General features: G+C 32.6%; 1 protein-coding gene across 1 annotated transcript; it reads left to right on the forward strand.

Moving 5' to 3' along the window:
- Positions 1–2,831: 2,831 nt before the first annotated feature.
- LOC145588906 (G-type lectin S-receptor-like serine/threonine-protein kinase At4g27290) lies at positions 2,832–6,752 on the forward strand. The gene is made up of 11 exons (XM_081645496.1): positions 2,832–3,139; positions 3,225–3,378; positions 3,520–3,588; positions 3,713–3,846; positions 3,959–4,169; positions 4,351–4,484; positions 4,923–4,926; positions 5,986–6,196; positions 6,399–6,464; positions 6,568–6,637; positions 6,734–6,752. The coding sequence occupies exons 1-11, from the start codon at positions 2,832–2,834 to the stop codon at positions 6,750–6,752; spliced, it is 1,380 nt and encodes a 459-aa protein (XP_081501622.1).
- The last annotated feature ends 16,435 nt before the right edge of the window (positions 6,753–23,187 follow it).

Raw genomic sequence — 23,187 nt, forward strand, 5'->3', positions numbered from 1 at the left:
GTTGCTGTGCTCATGGTGCCTTTTGATTTTGCTCAGGTTGCTTTGCTGCTGCTTTTGGCCCTCACTGTGTTCTTGCTGTTTCACTGAGGCTGCTTAAGGTGCTTATTCTTGCTTTATGTGTGAAAAAAGACTTAATTAGTTTTTTCCTGTGTGCTGGTTCTGTTTGGTTGCCTGTTCTGATTCGTTGTACTTGTTATATATTTGTTGGTTAATTTTTATCTTGGCTCCTATATATGAATCTTTTTTGTTTTCTGCTGTTCTTTGTATCTGCTTGCAATCCTATTAGTTTCTAGGAGTTCAGCTTATTTTTGTCTTCTATTTTTTTCGCTCTTTGCTAAATTGCTCACATTTGAGGTATGAATTGCTGTGAGCATGCAATTGCATGCACATACGAGTTTTCTAAGACGGCTTAGTCCATGTTAGGTCACAAATGTATTTACCTGATATTTTTGGATGCATGGAGATGGAGCTTTGCTGATGTTCTGTATGGGATTGTGTTTCTCTCTGTTTGTATCGCTGGCTGTTTACCTTTAGCTTTGGTGAGCCTTGTGTGTACCATTGTTTCGATGTGACTCTATAAAGTTACAGGTTATGGCTTGTGAATCTAGACCATAGAAATAAATCGCGGTCGCGGTCGCGTTCGCGGAAACGGACGCGTTGTCGCGGAAGCGGCTTGTAACGGTCAAATAGAACGGATTGCGGATTTTGCGGCGTGATTTTTTTCAAAATCTTCACATAAGTCTTTTTTTGAGCTTTTAAATTCATTTCTATTTATTTATACAATATTATTGCCAAAACTACTTTATATACAGCCCAATATATGAGATATGGCATTTATAATTTTTTTTTACCATTTATAAGTCCTTAGATCAGGAAATTAGGCTGAATATGGATCGAGTTTCTATATTTAACGGCCGCTAGAATTATAAAACGGTTATATAACGCCTTTATATCGTTACATAACAGTCGTCGCGGCGAGTTGGGTGTGATTTTCAATGCGCCGTTATATAACGGCTTTTTGCGGAACGGTAAGTCCCAAACCCGTTACAAAGCGGCCGTTATAGAACGGAATGGCCGCTTTTTAATTCCATGATCTAGACAGACGTAGCAAAATTGATACCTATTAAACTGATTTTGTTGTGTGCATTTGTTAAGCTCAAATGCCTCGCAATTCTAGAACACGAATAGGCAGGAGGAGCCGTGCGCTGGAGAAGAACCTGTGCGCAATTTGGTCAGGTATAGTAGTTCTGTACTGCTTAAATGTTGTACACTGCACGGTAACCTGATACCTTAATTGGACTGCAGTGACTTAGGAAACTGTCGTACCAGAGTGCGTAAGAGGAAGCGCACACATCAGAGATACCTTTGCCTTTGTTTTTATTGTCCATATGCCTTTACATAGATCAGTTCACCTTAAGCCTCTTTCCTGTTATGAATTGCAGCCATAAATCTCCCTGCTGCCACTATTAGTTTATCCTTACCAGCAGAATCTCTAAAACTACCAGCTCCTCACTATTGCCACCATTGTTTCACAAAGAAATTAGCATCAGAAACTAAACATTTTACTTGATGATGAGATGAACCCAAAATTTCTGACTTTGGCATGGCAAGAAGTTTATTGGAAGCGAAGATGAGGCACGGACAAAGAGGGTGGTTGGGACATAGTAATATCCTCTTCTCATTTTGTACTTACCCTCTCATTTCAGGAACATATGCTAACGTTTATTGTTTTGTTGCAGCGGCTACATGCCTCCTGAATATACAATTGATGGCCTATTTTCAGTGAAATCTGATGTCTTCAGCTTTGGAGTAATAGTGCTTGAGATTGTATGTGGCAAGAAGAACAGAGGATTCAACCATCCAGATCACCATCACAGCCTGTTTGGACATGTAAGATTAATCTCCTGTCTTAAAATTGCCGACCAAGGTCATGCGCTTATTGCTTAGGGTTTAGGCTATCCCCAGGTTTTGGTGGTATGTTTGTATTATACCATCACGTATTCACGTCATCAGAAAATTATCCTTTTTTTCCTATCTCTGTTGCTCTTGGTGAAGTTGTGATTACAGGTTTACAGCTATGAAGCCCTCTTCTTATTGAGGATGAGCAACCCTCATGCCATCTTTAGGAAATTTGGGAAATGAGTTTGAACAACAATTCCTTTTTTTTTTTTTTTTAGGGGAAGAGTTCAACAACAATTACTTGACCATTGCTATAGTTAATAGATGTGATGACCAAGATGCGTTGGCATGGTTTTAGCCTAACTTCTGCCAAAAATATTTAATTTGAATATGCAGCCACCATGAAGCTTTGTAGTTTTGTGAGTGCAAATTGCCCTAAAATGGTGGCAAAATTTTAATCCCTCAGTTTCATTATAGTGGTTACATTTGAGCTTTTCACACCCAATGAGAAAAGATAAGAAAATATGAGAGAATATGGGAAATAAGGAATGTTGTAAGAAAATAAATAAGAAATAAAAAAAAAAAAAAGTTGAATGGAGTGTTGAAAGAATATGAAAGGAATAAAATAATGGTTGAGTGAATGAGTGGAATGTTGTAAGTTAAGTGGGAAAAAGTATTGAAAATATATTGGATTTCTTGTTAGATTGGGTTACCTTTACTTGCACATTGATCATTCAATTTTCTTCTGAAAGCAAGATGAGAACTTCGTATGGTATAGCTCTCTTATGGTCATATTTGTCTCTGATCATTAATTACATAGCTATTGATACAGTCACTCTAGGTCAATCCATTTGAGATAATTTTCCGGAGACTTTAGTTTATGCTGGTGGAGATTTTGAGCTGAGATCCTTCCCAGGCACTAATGGAAGGATATGTGTCGGGATTTGGTTCAAGGAAATCCCAAGCTCGTAAGTTTTTGGGTTGCCAACCGAGAAACTCTCATTCTTGATTTTTCTGGTGTTCTTCAGGTTACCAACAACTCTGTTCTCAAACTTTTCAATGGTTCAGGAAGAGTCTTGTGGTCTACCAATAAAACAAGATCAGCAAAGAATCCAACTGTCCAGATTTTGGATGATGGAAACCTTGTTGTAAGAGACCAAGATGATGACACCCCCAACCCTGATAATATCTTGTGGCAAAGTTTTGACTATCCTAGTGATACCATGCTGCCTGGAATGAAGTTGTGAAGGAATGTGTTACCAGGTTTGATCGGTTTCTGACATCATTGAAAAGTAGTGAGGATTCCCACAGCCGTTTGTTTTTAGAGATGGTTATGTTGAGCTGTTTCAGGATATCCCATGGAATGGATTTTGGTTCTCTGGGACCCCTATATTACCAGATAATTCTTCGCCCAGTTTTGTTTTCGATAACAAGGAGATGTATTATACCTATGAGGTGTCTGACATCCCAACAAGGACTGTGAATATTAATGCATTATTCAACGTCTTAATTGGAATAATGATACACGTAGTATTTACAAAGCCAAATGATAGTTGTGACAATTATGCAGCTTGTGGCTTATTTGATATAAGTAACCTTGCTACTCCTCTTCGCTGTTAGTGTCTGGAAGGGTTTGGTAACCCAAAGATTGGAACAATGGGATTTGGTCAGATGGGTGTGTTCATAATGGTCTATTAAACTGCAGCATTAACATTGAGGTCATGAAGTATCCCTATGTCCAATTGCCTGACACGAGATTTTCCTGGTATAATACGACATGAACCTGGATGAATGCAAACAAAAATGCTTGCAGAACAGCTCCGGTATAGCTTATGCAAATTTAAGTGTTGTTCAAAGAAGTGGTTGCTTGTTTTGGTTTGATACTTTAATTGAGAATTGTCACTGGCTTTGGACAAGACCTTTATGTAAGGTTGCCCTCCAATTCAGGTAAGAAGTTATTACTGTTGCTGTTTCATAAACTTGTTTAATCTTCTGAACTCAAAAATAAACCATCTTTCCCTATGTTCCTGATTCTGTATATAATTTCTTGTATGCTCAGAGTTTATAAAGGAACTATGTTGTCATTTCTGTATAGACCTGCACAAATGGACAGGCTCCCATTAAAAGCTGTAGGTGGTGGGGAAAAACGAATCTGGATAGCTGTAGGTTCCAGTTTATCAGCTGTCTTGCTTACATGTGGCGTTATTATCTTTGTTCAGTGGCAGAAAAGGAAGGAGAGGAAAAGAAGTCAGTATAAAATCTCAACTGAGGTTTGAATGTTCAACATATTGTGGTTTTAATTGACATTTTATTTTGTAGCATAATTAGCAATATAACATTCTAAGTCTGTCCTTAGATATATGCAGATTCCACAGAGCGAAAAAAAATTGTACCTTGGTCAATCTCGTAATCCTTCTTTCTTTTTATCTGGTTTGTATCTGTTGATCACAGGAAAAATTGAAACAAGGGAAGGTGAACAAGAAAGCTGTAAAGGAGTCTGAGTTGTCAATATTTGCCTTCGGTGTGGTAGAGCAAGCGACCAATTCGTTTTCACACAGCAACAAGCTTGGAGAAGGAGGCTTTGGGTCTGTTTAAAAGGTGTCAAATTCACTCATCCGCTTTATTACTTGATTGTCTAAAAAGACACTGTCCCAGATAAGTAAATACATATAAATAATATCGGAGAGCCCAATACTATTAGGAATCGAAATCGAGTTGGGCAACATCAATCTGTTGTTCTGTTCAGTGAACCGCCTTAATATTTATTTTTTACTGTTTAGAGGCTATTTTTCTTATTGCATTGTCTTTCTCGTTGAAAGAAAATGACAAATATTTATGAATACACTTCGTAATGCTTTGTCTAGCTTGGTCTGATCAGAGTGAAGGCCGGTGTGGAGTGAGAAAAAGAATTTAAAAATGAAAAAAATCTCCATGCTCAGATATACCCCCTCCTATAGAGATGACCAGGTTGTGCTATACTGCTATTTGGACTTCACATGAGCTGCTTATGCGTGGTAATGTAGGCAGGTGATTTTTATGTACTTATTAAATTATTTACCCCCTCCTAATGTAGACTGCTGAATTTTATATCCTATGTGTCTGTTGTGATGAACATTCAAGCGCTTAAGTTTGTAAGGAAAAAAATATATATTTCATGACCTCCACGATTAAATTAGTGGATTTTAATATGCATGAGCTAGATAATAAACGTATTCTCATTTTTTTTTTTTTTTTTTTTTTTTGACAACTTAATAATGAGGAAGCCCCAGTTTCTCACCGTGAGAAACGAATTCGTTTCTCATGGGGGCATTTTTGTGAATAAATCAAAAACTTTATCAACTTTATTCAACTGTAGAGCCCACAATATTGAAAAAGTTGTTTATTTATTTACGAAAATGCCATCATGAGAAACAAATTTTGTTTCTCACCATGAGAAACAGGGAATTTCCCCTTAATAATAATAATAATAATAAACGTATTCAGCCAAATTCCAAAGGGTTGAACTTAGTGGATCAATTAGAGCATATAATTAATTGTTCTATAAATATTTTTTTCCCTTGTATAATTTTTGTTTATTGATTTCATATCTTTTGTTCACAGGATTTTTTTTAATAATAATAGAGAACGTAACAAAAAGACAGCAACAAAGAGAAGTCTAATGAGAAGTCCAAGTTGCCATCCAATATTTTCTTTTGATTTGGTAGAGCAAGTTACCAATTCCTTCTCACAAAAAAATAAGCTTGGAGAGGGAGGCTTTAAACCTGTCTACCAAATTCAGTAATTTGCTTGGCAACTTAATTGTTTAATTTAAGAAGGTGCTGGCACAAACAAGTGTACAACATAGGTAATATCAGACACTGATCTGATACTGACTTGAAGAGGAAAAGTGGATGATCAATTTATGTTTGCGAACATCCTTATTGAGCGGACTGCAAATCTCTAAATCGTTCTCTTAAGGTATTGTGAATTCTACCTCCGTTTCATATTTTTTGCCAAAGTTGCAAAAAATATGAAACGGGTTTAGTAGATAGGTTTTACTTTTAATTTGTTGTACAGTTTTTGATTGTTCTGTGAAATACTTCCCAGGGATTGTTGGATACTGGAGAAGAGATAGCAGTGAAAAGGCTTTCAAGAAAATCAAGACAAGGACTGAATGAGTTTAAGAATGAAGCTTTATTTATTGCTAGACTTCAGCATAGCAATCTTGTGAGACTTATCAGATGCTGTGTTGAAGCAGAAGAAAGGATATTAATCCATGAATACATTCCCAATAAAAGCTTGGGCCGCTTCATATTTGGTTTGAATTTCTCTAGATTTAACATCAATGCTTATTTTGTCACTTCCATTGAAACTTTTTTATCTACATGTTGAATAATTAACTTTGTTCACTAAAAACTGTGCTTTGATGTTTCAGTATATGAAATCATCACTTTAATTTACTGCACCCATCATTGGTAACACAATATTTAGAACAGCTTACAGTTCTGATAAATTTGCAGATGAAACGAGCAACTTCATTTTGGATTGGACAAAGCGCTTTGAGATAATCAAGGGGATTGCATGTGGTCTACTTTATCTTCATGAAGACTCTACAGATTAAGAATTGTTCATTGAGACCTTAAGGCAAGCAATTTGTTAATTGATTTTGAGATGAACCAAAAATTTCAGATTTTTGCCTTGCTAGAAGTTTTGATGGAAACAACTGTGAGGCAATGACTATGAGTGTAGCCAGAACATAGTAATATTCCTCACTCACTTTATTTACACTATATTTCTCTTTAAGCTAGTTGTGGTTTCTTGTTCATCTGTTCATACTTATGTTTGTTTGTGACAGCGGCTATATGCCTCCTTAATATGTTTATTGATGGTGTATTTTCAGTTCTGATATATAGAGGTTTAAGGTTTTAATCACCACAGAACCTTGTTGGACATGTAAGATCAGTCAACCTTTTGTTTCTATTTGTCTTACCATATCTAGTGAAAATACAGTAGTTTTGCATGCTTTTGCTTGTTAGTAGTCTGTAGCTTGTTAATTTGCATGTTTGTTGGAATATCTACAGTGTCCACTAACAGCAACCAAGGTGATCAACTTAGCTAAAAATAAATAAATAAAAAATCACAAGCTTGTTAATTTGCATGTAGTATTACTGAGCATCAACTAGATGAAATAAATTAGCGTTAACAAGTCTAATGAAAGCAAGAAACTAAAGTCTATAGCTAACAAAAACAAATTTTAAAATGATCACTCATAGAATCACCACATCAACGCCTCCTCGAATCTGCTTGGCAAGCAGCTCTGCTAGTCCTCTCGCATAAGGTATTCTATCAATGTATTCAATGTCATACCATTTATGTACATTCGCCCTTGACTGAGGACAATGAGGATCACAAATAATCTTGTTAAGCATGGGCGCATTTTCGGCGAGACAAAATGCAAGGTCAGCGAGAGATGCACTTCCATCAAATCCAACAAGCTCTAACACCTTAAGTTGATTATGTTGTTGCATTGCGTGATTAATCGGAACATCCCTCCGAGCTGCCATTGGGACTGCTTGTCGTCTAGAAGGCCACAACTGCAAAACCAGCTTAAATTTGCAAGTATAAATTTAAAGGAATTTAAATAAAAAGTGTGCACCATCCACGAGACCATATGAGAATTCTAAAGTAGTCGTCACCAAAAACGTACCTCCAACTTGAAGGTATGCAACAAGGGGCATGCCTCAATGAAAGAGGTCAAACCGAGAAAGTTGTCTTCAGCAGGGGAATCTGAATATGCACCTGGAGTAATACAAGATATTTCCTGTAAACAAAATTAGAAGAAGAACACAAAGATGGTTAAGTTCAATTGTTGCAATAATAAAAGAAGGATGAAATAATAATGGAAGTACGTAAAAGACGCAACTAACCCGATTCCAATGAATTGAGAGTATCTGGAGTTGATTTGATAACTTTGATAAAAGATGCAAATATTGCAGAAGGTGACTGCAATATGAAACTCCAAAGGTGACATTAACAAGTGATGGAACACTAGTATACTCCACTTCAATGTTCTTCCATCCCGGGAAAAATATAAAACTAGTAAGTTTCGGAGCAAGTATTTCCAAAGATTCAATGGGTTTGCAATAACGTAACTCCAAGTGTTTCAACTTGAGGGAGGAAATTACAAGTCTTTGATTTCGAGGACTATTGTAAAGAGGAGTAAATGTAGATATTGTGGAGTAAAACGAGCATGACCTCACTGTGAGGCGCTCAAGGTTGAGACAATAGGCTAGAACATTTTCAAGTGTGGGTCCATCCACAACTAATGCTTGCAAGTGAAGCGATCTGAGGGCAGTAAACTGGGCGAATGAGGAGAAAATCCCGTCGAAGTATGTACTTAGTTCCAAAATGATTATTGCCATAAAGATCTGATAAGTTCAGTTCTAAGTCGCGAACCTTTTTGTTTAAGGCAAATTTTAACCAATTATCAATTTGATCAACATATGTATCATAGAGGGGAAACTTTATTCTGAAAGTGTTCAGATTGGAGGCGCAATTCATGGCTACAACCTCATTAACCCATGTAATATATCTGTCTATATGATTATTAATCTCTGTTCTTGTCGACAAGAATAAATCAGGGTCGAAATTTAAATCAGTTAGGTGAGTCCAAACAAACCTCCACCTTTTTGAAAGAAGGCTACTTCTTCCTGCTGTCTTCATACCCACAAAAGATAATAAGTGAACCAAGATGTCATCTGGTAATTTGCTAATTCGATCCACTTTCTCAATCATTATCATTTGGTTGTCTTCACTAACACTGTTTACTCTCTGTTAACAAAATAAACAATTAAGATCCATTCAAAAAAATAACTTCCCACAAAATATTAAATTTCTACTCTTGACACATATTTTCTAACATATAAAATTTAGGGGTGAGCAAAAATTCAGGGTACCCTGATATGGAACCGGAACCTGTTCGGAACCGCAGGTTTCAAACCCGGAACCTGTTGATCAGGTTCCGGTTCCGGGTAATAAAATTAGGAATCTGTTACAACAAGTTCCGGTTCCGGGTAATAAAATTTTGGATCTAGAACCTGTAGGGTACCCTGTTAGTACAGGTTCCCTATAGGGTACATGAAACCGGAACCTATATGGTATTAAATATTCTAGACAATTAGTGTTGGTTTGTTATATTTGAAGTACTATACTAAAGTTGTAAGCTTTAATTGTGATCATCTATTTTAAAAAAAATAAATTTGTCGCAATTTATCAAGTAACTATTAAGCAAACTTTGACGGATAGGGTACCCTGTTTAGGAACCGGAACCTGTAGGTTCCGGTTCCGGTTCCCAATTCTTAGGAACCTGTTGCAACCGGTTCCGGTTCCGGTTCCTATTTTTAGGAACCTGTTGCAACAGGTTCCGGTTCCGGGTCCTGATATTTTTACAGGGTACCCTGCTACGCTCACCCCTAATATAAATCACCAAAGATAGTCTGTTATCACGTATTCACATTTTAATTTTTTCTAACCTACAATATAGAATCAATAAAAACCTAAATCTAGAGTGAATTATTCGAACATTCTATAATATAGAATCAATAAAAACCTAAATCTAGAGTGAATTATTCGAATCAGATGCTAGAACACGACTACATGAATGTATATAAAAATTCACATGAAATGTATGAAGTAAAATAAGATATGTATGAAGTAAAATAAGATGCTCACTCTTTTCTTGGGGTTGTAGGCTGCTCCTTCGGCACCTTTCAATAGTAGGGAAGGAAGTGAGGCTCGGGTTTGTGTTGGATTGTCATAGGTTTTAGCTAGTATATCCCATAGTTCGTGAGAAGTTTTGGCTTGAGAAACAAGAGGAAAAAGATCAGAGGATAGGGTACCGATGAGGGCACCAAAAATTAGCTTACCTTGGCGAAACCAAGTTTGATAAGCAGGGTTTGGAATGGTGGTGTCTTTGGCTATGGTTATGGTTATGGTGATGGGTGGTGCTGGAACGGTACCATCGAGATGTTTGTCGCATAAGTCGTAGCCAATTAGCACCGCTTCGACTTGAGTCTTCGATGAAAGATAGTTGTTCGAAGTTAGCGTGATTGAGTTAGGGATCATAACGTTGATGAGAGGTTTTGAGGGCTCATTCAGGTTTGGGATCAGAATTAGGTTATTCTTATTTTCGTCACTGTAAATAGCCATGATAATTTGATTTTTCGACTCAAAATAACTTAGCAATCAATTCGTCAATTCACTCAAACTAGCTCTTCACAATTTTCAAATTTTCTTAACCTCAATAACTTCTACTTTTATTATTACTAGGGTAGCCTACGTGCGCGATGCGCGCGGATGGCTAGTTGTTACATTAGGCTCTTTTGGCTTGCGTTTACACTCCACACATAAGTAATGGATTGGTAATGGAACTTTTCACTATATGTCTTCGGTTATAATGTGAATATATAAAGTGAGACATATCATCTTATTAATGTTATATATTACGAAATGAGTGGAAGAATCCTTTTAGCACATTAGAACAGAAGCATCACTGCTTCACAAGTAAAGCTTAAACTTAGCAGACTTTTTTTTAAAAACAAACCTAGCAGACTTTAGATAAACAATTTATAAATAAGAACTTCTTCACTTGAGGAGCATATAATTTGTTTTTTGTGCTCTTGTGTATTAATTGCTTTTGTATCTCATGAGCAATACTATGTTTCTAATTGTAGCATTGTGAAATACGGCCATAGTTATTATGTGTAATGCTACTACAAAAACACTTGAAGATGTGAACTGTAAGTTAAACTAATATCATAACCATAATAGGCTATTTAATTGTATGACAAAAGAGTAAAAAAGTGATATGAGTCTTTTCAAAAGCAACAATTACAACTGATGGCTCATAAGAAAAGTTTAGTGTTGCTAGTATACGCAATGCATGGGTATCAAAAGCTAATCAAAAAGTATAGTCTGTGCAAATGTTCTTGTAAGAAGCCACATTATGTAAGTATTCATGTTAGTGCAATAGCATAGCTTGTTCAAAGGAAATGGCTTTCAAAAGAGCCCAGATTCTATTCAGGTTAGTTGTTGGTGCAATCTAGAAAAACATGGGCTTAGTCGCTAACTTGGTAGCTATTGCTTCAAATTCCAATCAATCACCCTGTCCAGTAATACAGTGAATGTGTTAAGGGAAAAGACAATGGAGTTAATCAAATAAGCTACTACTATTAGACATTTAGTTCAGGCAACTTTAGCAAGCTTTAGAGTAAATAAGCAAGCGCATATAGTTTAGAATATGGCATATATAGAAAATAGATAGTATGTCAAAACTACCTACAACTCTCAAGTATACGTTCATATAGAGATTGTAGTAGGTAACTCTAGATGGGTGTAGAAAATGCTAAATGTGACCACTATTATTTTCAGATTATCTTTATTTTCCTAAGATTAATTATCTAGTTAATGATTTGCATAAGTTTGGGTTGGGTAATTTTATAATAAAAAAAAAGTTTTCTTATGAAAAGTTATATAAGTGGTTTAGTCAATATATTGTGTAAGGAATAATTATTTTTGTATTATTTCTGCAAAGAAATAATGGAAGTTAGACTACAAATGATGCTAATTCTATTTTCATAGGATAATAAACCAAAAATAAAAATAATACTAATGCATATTGCTTACCTGACTCTTCTTCGTGGGATACATGTATTTTAGCATTTGGGTACCAAAAAAAAAAAATCATACCCATTTCATAAAAATCAAATATTTTAAACTTTATTATTCCATTTAATTTCTCATTAATTGAGTAGATGTTTCAAATTCATCCATCTAATAGTCTAAGGGTGTTTTGTGAAAAACCAAAAATGAAAATCCCTAATAAAATTACAAAATAAGGTAAAGGTAAACAAACATTTTGAAGGTCATAAACGTCCGTGCACTATTCATAAGTGTAATTTTCCACTTTTTATAAGGTAGGGATTTCTGACCCCTATTTATAGAGCTGAAAGCCTGAAATATCTAGAAACTCAATCTTACTTTAGACTCCTCATTAAACTTGGAGTGCTTCCCCGAAATTTTATTTATTTATTTTTTATTATTTTTTTTTTAAAAAATTTTTTTTTAGGGAAATATCTTATTATCTAATTAATTTAACTTAAACAATAACATAATACTAAAACAGACACAATGTCATTTCATGGTGCTGTATTTTCCCTCCAAAATATTTTTATTTTATTTTTATTTTTTGTCAAATCTTCTACTATACCAAGGAAGATATTTTTTTCCATATTTAGTTAACATATTAATTCCATATTTTTCATTTAATATATTTTATACCTTTTATATGGTAATTCATTATTAATGCCCAAACCATGTGTTGATCAAAGTTTGTCAATTAATTAAATTATTGTATAACTCTCTCTTTTGTGTAAATTATAATATAACTTTTTAAAGATTGGTGTAATTCACAATAAAATTTTGTTAAATCCGTGCATTGCACGGGATCTAATCTAGTAAAATAACAATTCTAAGACCTAAAATTTGGACTCCTAATTAGGCTTGGATTACTAGTCCAAAAAATTTTAATACTCATGTCAAAAAAAAAAAAAAAAAAAAAAACTAATTAATAAAGTAACTCAGATCCTAATCAAACTCCTAAAAGGCTAATAAAACCCCTTCAAATAAGGTAAGTAAAACTTTCTCAAAATAAATAAATAAGGTAAGAAAAATAAGAATTCCTAAAAGATAAGATATGTACGAAGAATTTAATCATGAGCTGAGAGATAATCTTGTCGTCTCTTTTTAGGTAATTAGTATTCTTTAACTAAAGATAATTTTTGCAGTACCAATTTAACTTTACTGTAAATCTAATATATATATATATAAAAGAAGTTTTTTCCCGAAATTTTAGACAGCCACATAGGATTTAATTTTCTTAGCGAGCCATGTAAGATTATAAATTTAAATTGTAGCCAATTAAATAAGAGATTATTAATTTCTTTTACAATTAAATATTTCAAATGACACGCAACAAAAATTGGCGAATGATATTTTTAAGTTTTAATTAATTAAATATAAAATATTATCTTTTGATATTAGAAATTTTATCTAAATATGTATCAAATTTTAGTACATAAATACAACAAAAAAAAAATATTTTAAAAAATTTAAACAAACCGGCTTCATCTAGTCAACCAATATATTAGACTATAACACAAGCAAATTGAATCAATGTGGAGTTGACGAATGTCCCACTATGATTTGTTGTTTGTCTTATTTATGTAATATTATCTTTAAAAAAACTTGACATATGTTATTTCATATTTTTGTAGTTTCCATTCTATAAATTATATTGATTCCAAAATATATTTTATTGACTTTAATACATTCTAAATAATTGATTGCATTTCCAGTATGATAATTTTTTAACATCAATCAATAATCAATAACCAATAATTCAATAATAATAATAATAATAATAATAATAATATACTAAAAGACACACCGGTAATGACATGTATCATCTCCTTGTTTTTTTTTTTTTTTTTTTTTTTTTTTTTTTTTTGTAAATCTATTAATCCAGGAAACAATTCGTTTACAAAAATAATATTATTTTTTTTATATGTTCTCCATATTAGTACATATTATTTAATTATTATATTTAAAATAAAATATTTCACAAATCTTTCTAAAAAAAATTGGACAACTATAAACCAAAAATCATATTCTTAACAAAATTTGTGACCTAAAAAAATATATTGCTCATATTTTTTTGCCAATTTTTGTTATAGATGCGTGTATGAGAAGATTTAAAAATACAAATATCAAATCAACATATCATATACTTTTATTATTTTTCGACTAATTTATGATTATAATACTTATCAATCAATAATCTATAACTATATATAACTACAGATCGTCGTGCTTGGCACGGGATCTAACCTAGTTTTGCTTAAACTAGACTCACAATATATATATATATATATATATATATATATATATATATATATATATAAAACTAAATTTTTAGCCAGGCTATGAAACAGTGACACTTGGCGTTCTAATTTTTCGCAAAGTGTCACGCCACGTTGGATAGATTTAGATAGACTTCATAGGATAAAAAAAAAGTTAGTTTAGAATTCTATTTTCAATGAAATTTGGATAGAATTTTAGGATAAAATTGTTAGTTTAGAGTTTTATTTTCGATGAAATACCAATATTTTAGATGTACAAATTGAATTATAATTTTATTCAAAATAAATTTTAGATTATAATTATCATATAAATTTATTTTTTATATCATAACATTTTTTGGAGCGGAGGAAATAGTTCAAAATGTAAAACATCCTTTTTTAATATACTAATTGGTTAAGATTGTATATTTCACAATCTAATATAATTTAATTACTATGTAGACCTATCAACCAGGGTCGGGTCAAGTCATGAGTCATTTTGGGTTGGGTCATTCAAGTTACGGGCCAAGAAATGTTCAACCCTTGCCCAAAGTTTTGGGTTCGGGTCAACCCAACGGACTTTGAATATTTTTTTATTTAATTTTTTTTGCTTATTTTTTTAATGTATTTAATCAAACATTTTCATCAGTATTATTATTAGTCATTACATACCTATACTATAGCAAATCGTCACAAAAGAACATCAATTGCTAACTAATTTTGTATCAATGATATATTTTAAAATTTGACGTATAGATAAAAAATTTATCTTAAAATTTAATAAACAACCCGAGCATCGCACGGGGCACATATAACACCCCCAAATCTCCTTCTACGGAAATACTAGTATAATACATATAATTATACCGTAGAGATAGACTTGGGCGTATTACCGCCGCGTGATTACGCAAGGCTACTCAAAATACTTAACTCAATAACAAACTTGCAGCGGAAACTCAACTTTCTTTTATTAATACTTATAAAAATGGTAACATTGTTATGAGTACTCAAAATAAAAACAAGACCAACATTTCTAAACTAGGTGAAGCAAATCCCGGGACTCCCATATGCTCATTCATGACTCCACCTGAAAATAACACTGCTTATCATTATGGTAAACAGGATGAACCAAAACAAATAAGAAATACGGATTAGCAAATTATGTTAAGTACGATAAATGCAAGATAATGTAAACTCAATTTATTTGCAAACATGCTTTTAAAAATCAATTCCAATAATTAATCCAATAAATTCCAAACTCATTGTTCCTAAACTGATTCTAATGATTCAATATTCAAAATAATAGTTAATAAAACCAATTCCTTTATTAAGAACCAATTTCTTTTAATCCAATTCCTCACCCAAGTGTGCACACCCCCAAGCTAGTCTCCTTATATTACAAGGCTATTCTTGAGGAAAGACCCGGTCATACAAAGTCCAAGGCCTTATCAATAAACCAAGTCCGCATAGTGGGATTACCAACATGCTTATAAAGCATTAATAATAATAATAATTCAATGGTTCAATAAATCCTTTTAATATCCAATAAATTCCAATATAATTCAAACTCCTTTTTAATAATTCCACATACTTTCAAAATCAAAACCTTTTAAATAGATACTTGAGAATAAAATCTCATATTAATAACTTTTCAAAATCAATAACTCTTCCTTGAAAAACCTTTTATTTAATTCAACAAACCTTTTAAAATCAATTCCTTTATTTAAACACGATAACTAATTCAAACCGTTCAAAACATGATTTAAAAATCAATCATTCAAAATACTTTTATTAAAATCAATATCTTCAAACATAATTTATTTCAAAATCATAATTCAAATCAATTTAATTCAATCATCATAAAATCATTCAAAACATGTTATTCAAACCAATCACTTTCAAAGGTATCTAGCCACCTAAACGTACCTTGATCCTTGCTAACCACACAAAAAGAACCTCAAAAACCTTGATTCCGAATATCAATCAACACTTCGCACTTTCAAAGTTCAATCATGAATACACCTTGCAAATCACATAACCATAAGGTTATCACAACATAAACTCAAATCTAATGTGCATAGACTATAAAACTCTTTTAAAATAATACTTTAATATAAAATTATAGCTTTGAAATAGGTATTTGTATTTTAGAAAACTAACCATGAAAAAGATAAAAGAATAGGATTAAAGAGAATTGAATTTTTGTTGGAAAGAATAGGCAGAACTTTTAGAGGTCATAACTCCTTCAATATAACTCCGAATTAGGTGATTCTTGAGCCTAACCTCAAGTATTTTTCGAGAGAAATAATCTTCTGTGAAACATCAATACCCCAAAAACTGACCAAAATTGCCCAAAAACTGGCTTCAAAGATAAACGGGATGATTTGTGTAAAAAGAGGAGAAGAAAAGTATGAAAAAGTTTAGGGAAAAGAAGAAGAGAGAAGAACTGAATAGGGTTTTTGGTGAGAAGAATATGAGAGGTATGAAGGGGTATTTATAGGCTCATGAATGAAAGAATTATGGTAGGAGAATATAGGAAGAATTATGGTAAAAAGAATTAAGGAATTACTTGGAGAAGTGAATAAAGAAATATGAAAACTTTTGATATTAAGGTGATTAAGAATAATAGAATTTAGGAAAGTGTGTTTGTCATGAAAATAATATGGCAACAGAGATTACTTAGGGAATAATCAAAGATGAAATAAGGTAGGAAAATAAGATGATCAAATCTTTGTGAGATGGAAAAATAAAATTAAGAAAAATAAGAGATTTTGAGGAGATAATTGAAAATACAATTTACCAAAATAAATCACCCAAAAATCCATCATGGTGGCCGAAAATTTGAGCTTTCCTAAGCTCATATTTTCGGACCTCCCTTTAGATATTTAGGGAATTAATTTGCTAGTTTTAAGGAATTTAAAATAATTGTGTAAATAATATTTATTGTATAAAATAACTAATTAAGAAAATACCAATTATTTATTAAATAAATTCACTAAGAAAATCAGATTTTCTACACTTAGAAAATCCAAAAATCATAGCTTATTATTTAGGAAATTCAGACCTCCTAATTAAATAATTAAAATATAATTTTGATTAGTTAAAATATCCGAAATATATATAAATAATCCGGTTTTTAAAATAAAATAAATGGATAATAAATCTTATCCAAAATCCAAAAATAATAATTGAGTTTTTAAAATATTTTTGGTGCCAAAATTCAAATATCATTTTGGCTTCAAAATTCAAATTGTAAAATAAATTACTAAAATACCCTTTTTAAGAGAATGCTAATTTATTAATTAATTAAAAATACATTTTAAAAATACTGGGTATTACAACACAAAACTAGAATCATATCATATAATTAATATATAAACCTAAACTTTTAGCCAAGTCACGAGGCAGCGACACTTGACGTTCCAACTTTTCGCCAAGTGTCGCGCCACGTTGGATAGATTTTAATAGATTTCATAAGATAAAAAAAATTAGTTTAGAATTCTATTTGGATAGAATTTTAGGATAAAATTGTTAGTTTAGAGTTTTATTTTCGATAAAATACCAATATTTCAGATATACAAATTGAATTATAATTTTATTCAAAAAAATTATTAGATTATAATTCTCAAAAATTATCATATAAATTTATTATCTATATCATAGTATTTTTTGGAGCGAAGGAAGTAGTTCAAAGCGTAAAACATATACATTTATAATATATACTAATCGGTTAAAACAATAAACTTCACAATCTAATAGAATTTTATACTATGTAGACCTGTCAATTAGGGTCGGGTCATGAGTCATCTCGGATTGGGTCACTTCAGGTCACGAGTCAAAAAAATATTCAACCCTTGCCCAAAGTTTTGGGTTCGGGTCAATCCAATGGGCTTTGACAAGTAAACGATAGGGGAAAAAAATATACACTGGAATACTAACTTGAGACTAAAAAAAAGAATCTAAATTTAAGCCGGTAATAACACATCAAGTTAAATTTTTTTGCATAATGTAATGTGATTTTGTATTTTTGTATAAAAAGTTATCACCAAAATTTTAAATAAAATCTATAGATTTTGCACCGAGTTAATATTACGAATTAAATTATGTACAGTATGTATCGAAATACTTCGTGTTACTGAAATAAACAAAAACAAAAGCATAAATAAGCTTATGTACATCAGTACTTGATATTCATTGGTGGAAATGGCTCAGTGACAAATGAGAAAACAATCTACCCCACAGCATATGCTGAATCAACATTTTTTGGTTCAAATTTGATGCACTGAATGACCAAATCAATTTGATCACGGTAAGAATAATTTTATTTTGTTTTTAAATGTCAATAATTTTGTCCTGTTCGTTGTGCTTTAGTTTCTACCTTTTCCGTCTGTTTCTATGTATACCTCTTTTTGAAGATTCAGTGTGTTCATATTACATTATTTACCTCTGAAGAACAACATAATTCATCTTTTTGGATGATGCGAGGTAAGAAGAGTAGAGTTGTTATGCCCAACATTTATTGTAAATTCTGCCATTTGGTTAACCTCCCTAAAACAGAGTGGATGAAAAAAGAGTCAAACCTTGCAAATTCATCTCTTCACCACAAATAGTATTGTTACACACCCTTTTAATAGGAGCTTGTGAAAATAGTGCACAAGTTCACTTGTTCCACAACTGCTTTCTTTTATACCAAGAAAACTAGCCTTTTAGACCTCTCTCTAAGACCTAGGGCAGTAGGGCCTTAGCCTGGAAAATTCTAATAATGGAACAGGGGGCTTAAGAACCAGCCAAGATAAGGTTACCCTTTTAGCCCTCCTTGTTTGATTTCTTTGAGCTGCTTTATTTAGAACAGGTTTGTAATAAGTGTTGCATGATTTGCATATCCATAGATAGCTGTTAAATTGAATGCCAGAAATTTGGGAACAAATGTGAGAAGTAAATATTGTGACTTGTGAAAGATTACGAGATATTGTTGTAGCCATTATGTAGACCTTTTCATTTTCCAGTTTACCAACACAATGTCTTCTCGAGTGTTCTAGAGCGTAGACATTATATTTAACATTAATTTATTAACCAGGATGCCTATAGAGTATATAACACCAAGTGTCATCTACAATCCAGTACTACAGAATACGCTTAATAAGGTTTTCTGATTTGAGTTCAAGTATTTGAGTTATTGTCAATCTTTGCATTCTATCGAGTCTTTAATGTCTGACTTTTGGAAGATAAAGTGGATGACACAGAATTGCCAATACATTATTCTAGGGCTGCTCCAATTTTACTTATTGCACTTCCTCCACTCTTTTAGTTGCAAGGCAAATCGCACTATTCATGTTCTCTCATTTGACCACCTTTGTAGATTTACATGTTGGGCAAAATATTCTTATGAGATCTGTTAGATTGGTTTCTATTTATATTTTTTTTACATATTTATAATTAGAGAAAGGGTTGATATTTTATGCATTAGCAATCGTGAAAGGCAAAACGTTGCTACTAAAAGAAAACAGAGGAAATAGTTATTTTTATTAATTATTATTACAAATTTGGTAAACACTTATTCTATGCTCAACTTGTTGCCTTATTCTGTTTTAGACTGCCTTACTACCTCCAATTCTCCATTGGCTTTCGTAAGTCTAGTCACATTTTCAAGACCATTCATTATAGGATTTTTATGTTTGTTGGTAGTACATACCCTTTCTCTGTATTACTCCGTATATTAATTGATTGTGTGCGTTATTTAAAGCCCTTATGGAGATTGAAGAATTTTAACTGTTACAAGAATAGTTGTCATTATGCTTCGCATTTGAAATTAAATGTTTTGTGGATTTTTTTTCTTTACTAAGAGTTGGTCATTTTGTGCATCAAATTGTTCATTTGTGTTGCTTTATCTATGACAGGGTCATTTGACAGAAGTGTGTGATCCTTAAGAGGGTAGTATAGTTCGCTGAATCGCTGATTCAAAGGGATGACTACTAGATTCATTCAGACAAAACAATGTTGGAATCCAGATAATTTATTCGTGGTGAAGTTGCAGTGAGAAAACTTGATATTGTCAAGAATTTACTATGACGTGTTGTAGAAGTCATAAGAGCAATACAATCTTAAATCCCCGTCTTTGTGCAGAATTTGTAAGTTTAGAAAGGATGAGGCTGTTTTGTGCAGTTAGCTATACACTTGTGCATTTTTTCGAAGAACGAATTCTTGTAGATATTCCAATTATACTGCCTTTTTTTTTTTTTTTTCTTGGAGTTTGAAATACCAATACAGGATTTCTTGCTTAATTTTGCACTGTGACGATTGCCGATTGTAAACAAAAGTTGATTATCAAAAATCAATATCTTTGATTATCAAAACACACATCACTCATCAATACCTTCAATTTTCAGTAGACAAAAGTTAAGGAAAGTTGATATTCAGAAAATATACCTTAAAAGTTTGAGATGAATCTAATATACAGGACTATATTTCTCCGAGTATAAATCACAAACAAGTCAAAGTATGTTAATGGTGTTGAAGTCAAACTCTGTCAACTAATAAGAAACAAAGAGCGTATGTATTCATTAGTTCAGCTTATGAAGAATCAAATGCACAATTATGCTGGTAGAATAAGGTTTCTGGTTTCCTCTTTAATGTCAGCTCCAGCAATACCAAGGGTGTATTAAGGAATTTGACAAGTATAAGCCAACCATGGTCTAATTTACACTGTACTTTCCAAAATTTGGGTGGGAAGGTTAAGAATAACTTTGGCTGTAAAAATCTTTCGCACAACTTAAGAGTAACAAGGGAAGAATACAGTTAGCTATGAGTGAAGCTGGATGCACCCAAAACTTGTAATTCAGAAGGGGTCAAAAACTAAAGAAAGACTGGGATCTCAATGTGAGTAAATAGGTATGTTGGATGTATCCCAACAATAGAAATAAAATCCATTATTCTGGCAGTGGAGGTTACATCATGGTCTTGTTTTGGCCTTCTGAATCAAATTATAGGAGAATCGATCTAACAAAACAATCTCAGAGGGATTCGACAATGGCCCAGCTTATGTAATAGAGCAAAAATACACCAGTGGATTGGTCATAGTAAATTTCTGAACTTCCAAGGATCGGTTTCCACATCACTTGACTGCCAACATGCATCCTCAAAATTTGCAACAATGACTCTCAATTACTGATCTATTTGCTGTTCTCCTTTCCTTCAGAATTTTCTGTTTCCTGTTCCTTGCAAAACCCAAGCTCAGACAATTCTTGCTTTGCCATTAAGTGCCTGCATAGCCCCAGTTACATTCCTCAGCAAATTTCAACAAAAACAATCACCACAAATAAAGGAAAAGGAAGAGAGAGAAAGGCAGGCAGACAAGAAACTCACTTCTCCATTCGGCATCGCAAATATTTCTAATTTGTGGTTGGTGCACCCGGGTGCACCATGCGCATGGTGCACCCAAAAGAACATTTAGTATATTTAAAAGAATATGGGTAAAAAATGAACATATTTTTATTTTCTTGCAACTGAAAATCCATCACTCTCTTCTCCTGCAATTTCTCACTCCTCTTTCCCTTCCTATCACTCTCTTTCTTGCTACCAATTTTTACTCTCCTTTACACCATCATTTTTATTTAAGAATTTCAATGAATTTGGGTAAAATCATTTCCAAAGTACTCATTTTCTCTCTCCATAACTTTTCTCTTTATCTTTTTCTATTTTTCAAAAAAATTTCAAAATAGCAAAATTGTTCATCTTCAAAGTGAAACCCAAGAAAAAAATTGAACTTATTTCAACAATTCAACCTTCAAACTTAAGCAAATGGTGGATTCAAGTAAAATGTAAGTATAAATTTTGTACATGCAAATTGTTTTTCGTCAATAATTTTAAAGTCAAAGTGTTTAATTTTGTCAATTTGGGGTTTTTTTTTTTAAAAAAAAAATAATTAAAGCTATAAAGTACAAGTTGTTCAAAAAAGAACAATTAGAGGAGAAAAAAGAATAGTAATGAATTGAAGCCAACTGGAAGATAACTGTAGGGAATATTTCAAGCATTAAAATCCCAAACTTGAACTCTAGTGTGATCATACCCTAAAGTATGGTGGCGTCCCAAAGGGAAAGAAAAAAGAGCAAAAGAGTCGCCAACAAGTTTTAGGAACTTGTAAACCCAAAAGACAATCCAAAAGGACCATCAACTCCATAAAGTCTTGAACCAAACAGGGTTCGGGGATGAGGGTACGAATCCAACCTACAAAAGAAAGGACCCGCCCTATAAAATAGGCCTCTACTTTGTTCTGCTCGTATTCATGTGCGCTCTTCGAATAACATACAAACATTATATTAAACCTACCCTGTTTATCTATGCTGGTTGAATATTAATGCACAAATAAGACTATTATTGGCGATCACTGAGTTAAAATCACATTAGCCTAAACCAAATTATTAATTATCTTATTAAGCGTGATTTCAAGTACAAATTCCCTTTAACATGAATAAAAGGTGTGATCAAGCAATAACAAATAAAATATAATATCAAGCAACATAATAATAAGAAATAATAATAACCATAATAATCATAATAATAATAACAATAATAATAGTCAAAATCATGTTAAGGCATAATAAAACTTAAATATAATAGCAAGATCCTAGGCATGATACTAACAAGATTAATAACAAATCCTAGCATGTCACTAAGCAATAAAGATCAAAGCTTTAAACCTAACATGGCACTGTCATGCTATCACAATATTAGAAAAGAGTAAAGGCACCCTAAACATGACACTAGAAAGCATTAAAAACATCCTAACATGATACTAGAAAGCATTAAAAGCATCCTAACATGATACTAGGAAGCATTAAAAGCATCCTAACATGATACTAGGAATTAATCAATAATAAACATGCTTTCTACATTGTGAAAGAAATAGAGAGTAAGCTAATCTACTTACTTTGAAGCCTCATACCTCTTTCTAATAACAAAATACACAAGTTAGTAAACTTCAATGAAAATAATAAAGAATAATTAAAGAATTAAATTAAATAAAGTTTTGACTAGCTTTGGACCAAACCCTCAGAAATTATCAACCTTTCACGTCTAGGGCGAAGGCAATTTCGAACTTGGCTAGGAGATTCTAAGTCTTGTGAATGCGGAATATTGTGTTTAGTAAAAGCTAGTTTAGAAAGAGAGGGAGAAAGAATTAAGCTATATTGCTTAGAGAGAGAATAGAGAGAATTGATAGTAAGAATTCATCCATGAAAACAGAGATTCGGGACCCTATTTATAAGGAAATAGTCCGGAAAAATCACAGAATTTGATAAGGAATAAAACTACACGCTGTCGCCAGGAATTGACTCTGTCGCGACGCGACAGAGTC

The sequence above is a fragment of the Chenopodium album genome, chromosome 17 (assembly GCF_948465745.1).
Source record: "Chenopodium album chromosome 17, dcCheAlbu1.1, whole genome shotgun sequence".
Classification (NCBI taxonomy): domain Eukaryota; kingdom Viridiplantae; phylum Streptophyta; class Magnoliopsida; order Caryophyllales; family Amaranthaceae; genus Chenopodium; species Chenopodium album.